The 6,567-nt window shown below is 62.1% G+C and overlaps 1 protein-coding gene across 1 annotated transcript; it reads left to right on the top strand.

Annotated features, from left to right (window-relative positions):
- Positions 1 to 1,138: 1,138 nt before the first annotated feature.
- On the top strand, positions 1,139 to 6,525 carry LOC128980605 (ubiquitin carboxyl-terminal hydrolase 36-like; the record flags this gene model as incomplete). The annotated part of the gene is made up of 12 exons (XM_054399063.1): positions 1,139 to 1,397; positions 1,468 to 1,689; positions 2,186 to 2,296; positions 2,791 to 2,893; positions 3,492 to 3,559; positions 3,934 to 4,004; positions 4,357 to 4,439; positions 4,755 to 4,866; positions 5,167 to 5,307; positions 5,621 to 5,721; positions 6,008 to 6,095; positions 6,385 to 6,525. Coding segments are annotated over exons 1-12 (1,500 nt in total), but the record flags the coding sequence as incomplete, so codon positions are not given.
- Between the last annotated feature and the right edge of the window lie 42 nt (positions 6,526 to 6,567).

Raw genomic sequence — 6,567 nt, 5'->3', positions numbered from 1 at the left:
CATTTTGTCTAACCTCTGATGTAAGATGGGGTCCTTTTTATCTGAGGGCATCTCTAAGGGGGCTGCCAAACTGGGGATTATTTCTTTGAATAAGACTCTTCCTCCCCCCTGGGCTTTGTTGCTGTGACAGGGAGAAGCTTCAGGCTTTCCTGCCCCTTTTTACCTCTCTGGAAGGAGATTTCTTGTGAGTTTTGGATGATAGATTTAGCACCTTTAATAACTGGCATCGTTTTGACTCTTACTTCACATCTTCCGAGTGTCTTCATTAAAGCTTCCACTGCCACCTGTGTTAGTCTGTTCCAGCTGCAGCTCTGTACAGATCTCAGTCTTTGCCCTGCTGACAGCTCCAAGGCTCGTGTCAGGGTCATTCATCTGTGTCTAGGCTTCTAGTTTTTTCCTTTATTACAAAGTTGCCTCCCATCAATGTATTCTATAGTGGCTTAGTAATGAGTCCAAAATTCAGTATCCATAGGTGACACCCCCCAGCCACTCCTGGAAATCTCTTTCATCTGGGTTTGGTTTTGCTTGTTTGTTTGGAATGCAATGGGGGCAGAGGCTTTTCAGTTCCCAGCCTCCTTTCTCCGTGGCATCTTGCTCTCAATGAACCATGCTGTCTATGTTGCAAGAAGGAAGCTTTAGCTTTCTTCCTTTGCTCTAGTTCCAATTTCTTCGCCAACACCGTGCTAAAGATGGTAGGGCTGGTTTCAGTTCTTGAAGGAGACTGGTCCAGCACAGCTGCATTCTTCATCCTAACTCTGTTTCTCCAACGGAGTATAAAAGGAAGCATCTTTTGAATTCAGGGCAACAGAGGAGGAGGGGAAGAGAGGAGCTGCTGTGAGGCCACGTTCAGATCCCTCCTGGTCCCGCAGCGCCTGACAGGGCCAGGGGCTGGAGCAGGACAGGGCCAGGGCCCCTCGCCTGTGCTGTGGTGCCAGCACATAATGGGCATCACAGAGCCCAACGGCCATGCCCTGACAGGTCCCGCCCCCCTTGGCACTGCAGCCAATCAGCAGGCGCGGCTTTGCCTCAGCCTGTGCCGGGAAGCCGAGTGCGACGGACACGAGGGGGAGGAGGAGGGAGTTCAGTGGACTGGGACGGCTGAGTCGAGGCCACCGAGCGTGGCCACATCGTCTGCACCATGCGGAGACGAAAGAAGCTGGAGGAGGTGCTGGGGCCGGCAGCCAAGAGGCGCCGGCTGGAGCTGGGTGAGGAAGGGGCTCCGGGCTGGCCGCTGGCTGCCTCACCCAAGGAGTTGTGGCAGCAGAAGGCAGAGTCTGAGCTTGCCAGTCGTGGCCTCTGCTGTGAGGGGGAGCAGCCGTGGGGGAAGCAGCTCAAGCCCTGGGTCAAGGCTGCCAGCCACCGCTGCAGCCCCAAGGACAAGCTGACCAGCAAGCAGGGTAGGTAGAGAGGGCCAAGGGGGCTCCTGGTGCTCCTGAGCCCTGTGGCTCACCGCCCCTCTCCCTGCAGGCAGTGACCAAGCCCCGGCAATACGAGAGGACGGGGTCCCCGTGCCCCAGAAGGTGCCCTTCTCCGTGGGGCGCCTCTCCATGCGGTGGGAGCGGCTCTGCGGGGTCGGTGCTGGGCTGCACAACCTGGGGCTCAGCTGCTTCCTCAACGCCACGCTGCAGTGCCTGACGCACACGGCGCCGCTTGCCAGCTACCTGCTCTCCGAGGAGCACGGCCGCAGCTGTGAGTGTGGAGCCTCGGCTAGGCGGGTGGCACCCTGCTGGGTGCAGCCAGGGCAGGGCAGGAGGCTGCCTGCAGGCAGCAGCTGCTGTTTACGGGAGGGTCCGAGCTGGGACCAAGGGGAGCACACAGGGCTCACAGCCTTGTCCGTAGGGCTCTGCTGGGATCTGCCCCTCAGGGCCAACCTGTGGCCTCCTCCGGAGAGTACCTGTGGCTATTTTCCATCCACATGGATGCTGTACCTCCTCTGTGACAGGGGGGGGTTTGCAGTGGCACCGTGAGTGGGATGGCATCAGCCAGGGTGACGTCTGCTGGTCCCTGTGTACCCGGGGTGCCCCTGAGCTGTGCTACAGCACAGAGCTCATAGGGACCACTGAGGTGGCTGAGCAGAGCAGAATTGGAGCAGCGATGTTGGAGCAGAGATCCCCCCATCCTCTGCCCTGCCTCCATCTCTCCTGGCTTTGTCCTTGACGTGCTGTCCTCTGCTCTTGTGCTCCAGGTGACCAAGAAGGCTTCTGCATGCTGTGCGTGATGCAGAACCACGTGGTCCAGGCGTTTGCCAGCAGCGGGCAGGCCATACAGCCACTGTCCTTCATCTGGAACCTCAAGAGTAAGATCGGCTGCCCTGCCCTGCCCAGTCCTGCCCTGCCTGCCCTGTCCTGCCCTGCCCTGCCCTGCCCAGTCCTGCCCTGCCCTGCCCAGTCCTGCCCTGCGCTGCCCTGCCCTGCCCAGTCCTGCCCTGCCCTGCCCAGTCCTGCCCTGCCCTGCCCTGTCCTGCCCTGCCCTGTCCTTTCCTGCCCTGCCCTGCCCTACCCTGCCCTGTCCTGCCCCCTGGAAGCCATACAGGAGAGCAGGGACTAATGCTGGAGCAGAACCTTTGGGATGGGGGCAGGTCTTGGCAGACAACTCTTCTGGATTGACTCAGTGAGCCTGACGGGGGCTGGGGGCTCCGTGGGCTGCAGGGGGCTTCTCCCGTGGCCAGCGTGAGTCTGACACCAGGTTTGGGCTGAGGGGCTCAAAGCCTGGAGTCGCTGTCCCCAGGAGAGAGGGAGGTGCTGCATCTGTTGCAGCAGATGCTGAGGCTGGTTGCTGCCCCTCCTGCAGACATTGCCCAGCACCTCTGCTTCGGGAGGCAGGAGGATGCCCACGAGTTCCTGCGCTACACCATCGACGCCATGCAGCAAGCCTGCTTGAACGGCTGTGCCCAGTATGTGTGGCCCTCCTGCCCTCTGCCCTCACCAGTGCCCTGTGCCCGTGGAAGGGGTGAACGTGTGCCCCAGGTTGAAGTCCTAGAGGGAGGCACTGACTGCAGGGGCCTCACTGGGTGACCCAGGTCACTCTCCCTCTGTGCCATAGTCCACCTTCTCTCTCCTCCTGACTCCTCTGTCCCAGCATAGCTGTGGCCCTGTCCCCACATCCTGAGGCTGCTCTGGGTCTGGATCCTGTGCCAGCTGCCAAGGAACCCAGGCATGCAGCTGGCTCAGGTGCCGCTCTGTGGCTGTGGCTGATCAGCTTTCCTCTGGGCCCTGCGCTGCCTCTGTCTGCAGCACACAGCTCTGAGCCTCGGCCAGCAGCTGCGGCTCCTTCTCAAGGAAGGTGCCCATGGGAGCCTGGTGCCAGCCCTTGAGCTGCGGCACTGGGAGAGCAGCAGGGCAGAGCCAGCGACTTCACTCTGCCTCTGGAGCTCTGCAGCCTGTCTGCTGGCCGGAGTACACCGGGGAGCTGTCCTGAGGACACGGGGAGCGGAGCCGTCAGGGGTGGCCGTGGTGGAGGGGTGGTGTGAGACCTGCTGCTCCTGTGCCTAGGTTGGATGGCCAGAGCCAGGCCCCGACACTGGTTCATCAGATCTTCAGAGGTTGCCTGCGGTCCCGTGGTGAGTGTTGTCTGCCAGCTCCCGGGCCTGGGACTCTCAGGGCTGCCTCACAGGAGAAATCTTTTGGGAGCACTGCTGAGCATGTGCAAATGATCACAGCTGCAGCTGCTGGGACTTGTGGCCCCTGCTGAGGTGACAGAAAAGTCTGTTGGCTGTGGGTCCCCAGCACGTTGCCACCAGCAATGGAGCCCATGCTGCCACACTGGCTGTGCCAGGGCACAGTGCAATTGGCAGCCTTCCTCCTGGCCAGGCTGTGAACCCTGGTGCTGGCATCCCAGAGCCCAAACCCAGAGAGGGGGAAGCCTGTGCTGGGGTGGGGGTGGGGATGGGTGCAGGGCCGTGCCAGGCTGTGCTCAGTGCTCTTTCTTTGGCAGTGACGTGCTCGGAGTGCAAGAGCACCTCAGACACCTACGAGCCTTACCTGGACCTGGCGCTGGAGATCGGGGTACGGCAGCAGGGTGGGGGCTGGGGAGGAGCTCTGCTCTGCTGGGACTGTTCCTGCAGCTGCACCAACGCTGCCCTCAGGGCTCCTGAACCTGCCAGTGCCAAGGCACAGCGCGGGCAAGAGGGAAGCAGCTGCCGTAGTTGCGCTGCCTTCTCTGTCTGGCAGGGCAGTGCCCGGTGCCTGGGCATGAGGCTCTGTGGTTCTGGGGGCCCTGCAGCCGCCCCTGATGGTGCTGGGCAGTGCCCAGCTGGTGGGGCTCAGGGGTCTGCTGCAGCTTGTGGCCCTGTGTGATCTCTCGGGGCTATGGTGTGGACAGGCCACTTGTGGCCTGACCTCTCCTCTGTCCTTGCAGGAGGCCACGAGCGTGGTGCAGGCGCTGAAGCAGTTTGTGAAGCCAGAGCTGCTGTGCGGGGAGAACGCCTACAAGTGTGCCAGGTGAGTGTGGGGGCTGTGGGTGGCCAGGAGCCCGGCTGTGCTGGTGGCAAGCAGGTGGGCACCCTGCTGCGCTGTGGGAGGGCTTCTCTAACTGCTGCACGGCTCAGACGTGAGGGACGAGGCTGTGGAAGCCTGCTACGGAGGCTGCCTCCTCTCGTGAGGAGGATCTGGGCCAGGAGCCGTGGCCGTGAGCGAGCGCCCTGGAGCAGTGCCTGCTGTCAGCAGGGTCAGTGCCATGGGGTTTGCTGCGTGGTCAGGGCTGTCAGGCAGACGACTGATGGAACAGCTTGAAGAGCTGGAGCTCTTCCCGTGCAGGTGCCAACAGAAGGTGTCGGCCACCAAACACTTCAGCATCCACCAAGCCGCCAACGTTCTGACGGTGGCACTGAAGCGCTTTGCCCACGGTGGGGGAGGGAAGATCACAAAGGTGAGTGCCTGGCACCCCAGAGCTGAGGCTGTCTCCTGGCCCAAGGTCCTGGTGCCCAGAACAGACTGGGAGGTGCTCCTGTGCTCAGTATGAGCTCTGCCACAGTCCTGCAGCCCTTCCCCAGCTGTGTGGTGCAGGGGGAGTCTGGCTCCTCCTGTCACCTTCCTCAGCACCACCTCTGCACAAGGAGGGTGAATCCCCTTCTCTTGAGAGGTGGCACTGCTAGGACAGCTGAGCTGCTCTTGCCCCAGCACAAAAGCCATGTCCTGTGCAGGCTCCTGAGCCCTCCTGTCTCTGCAGGATGTGCAGTTCCCCATGCTGCTGAACGTCCGCCCCTACATGTCTGCGCGGTGCGGGGACCCCGTCCTGTACAGCCTCTATGCGGTGCTGGTGCACTCTGGGCATGGCTGCCACACAGGGCACTACTACTGCTACGTGCAGGTGAGCCCGGGGAGCTGTCGTGCCACCGCCTCAGGGCTGAGGGTTGGGGGGTGGGGGGTGATGATGGCTCCCTGTAGGGCACAGCAAGGAGGATGCTCAGCAGAGGTGCGTGGTGGGGAGCACTGGCTGTGGGGTACAGGCTGTGCTCTGCCGCAGGAAGTGTGAAGGTTCAGCTCTCGCAGAGCCCTCTGGCCTGCCCTGGACCTCCTCTGCATTCTGGGGAGAGGAGCTCTGCCCATGGGTGCTGCTCCTGCTGCTCCTGATGCCAGGAAGGAAGCACAGCCCAGCCCCGTGCTCTCTTCTCCTTCTGCAGGCCAGTGATGGGCAGTGGTATCTAATGAATGATGAGGAGGTCAACGCCACAGACACCCAAGAGGTCCTCAAGCAGCAGGCCTACCTGCTGTTCTACCAGAGGTGAGAGTGTCTGGTACCTGCTGGCCTCCTGCTCCCAGCATTTGGGACAGGGCTGGTAGCACAGGGCTGGCTGTGGGAAGGAGCTTGGCCCAGGCAGCCCCAATGCCCTGTGTATGCCCTGGCTCGGAGAAGGGTGGCAGGGAGAGCGCCAGCCCCCTGTCACGGTGTTACTCTACGTCAAGACTACCTCATCCCCTCAGAGCTTCTGGCTCCTCTTTCTCATGTGCATCTCTGACAGAGGCTTAAAGCCTGGCAGTTAACGCCACCCCTTCTCTGCCTTGCCCAGGATCCCCAACCCCAGGAAGAGCTCGGAGGGGCCCATTGCCGAGGCTGCCTCCAGCCTGCCCGGCCGCAACGGCAGCATCCCAAACGAGGTCAGGAAAACTGCGACCAGTGGGCCCCTGTCTCCACCAGGGATGAGCCAGGAGAGCCCTGAAGGCTGCTCTTGGCCAGTGCTCTGGGGTGCTGGGACCTGCTGCCCCTCTGTCTGCTCTGCCAGGGCAGGAGGCTGCAGCCTGGCAGGGAGGCAGGCGCAAGGGAGGACGGTTTGCAGGAGGCATCCTGTGGAGCCAAGGCCTGCGTGGGGCTGGGAGGGGCAGCAGAGAGTAGGGTTGCTGTGTCCTTGGCTCCTGGACTTCTCACTGAACTCCTCCCTCTGTCTAGAGACCAGACCTGCTGCCGGGGAAGCAGCTGCCTAGGCTGGAGGTCAGAGTCCCTGTGGCCCACAGCGCGTTTGGGACGGGGCCGGAGCTGTTGAGCGGAACCACCCTGCCAAAGCTGCCTGCCAGGTCCCCACCGCCCAAAGTGCCCCATGGAGCCACCCAGATGGCCACAGCACTGCCCAAT

This window comes from Indicator indicator, unplaced genomic scaffold, assembly GCF_027791375.1.
Source record: "Indicator indicator isolate 239-I01 unplaced genomic scaffold, UM_Iind_1.1 iindUn_scaffold_395, whole genome shotgun sequence".
In the NCBI taxonomy this organism is placed as follows: Eukaryota; Metazoa; Chordata; class Aves; order Piciformes; family Indicatoridae; genus Indicator; species Indicator indicator.
Note: the sequence above shows the minus strand (reverse complement) of the source record. Positions and strands in the feature narration are given on the sequence as shown.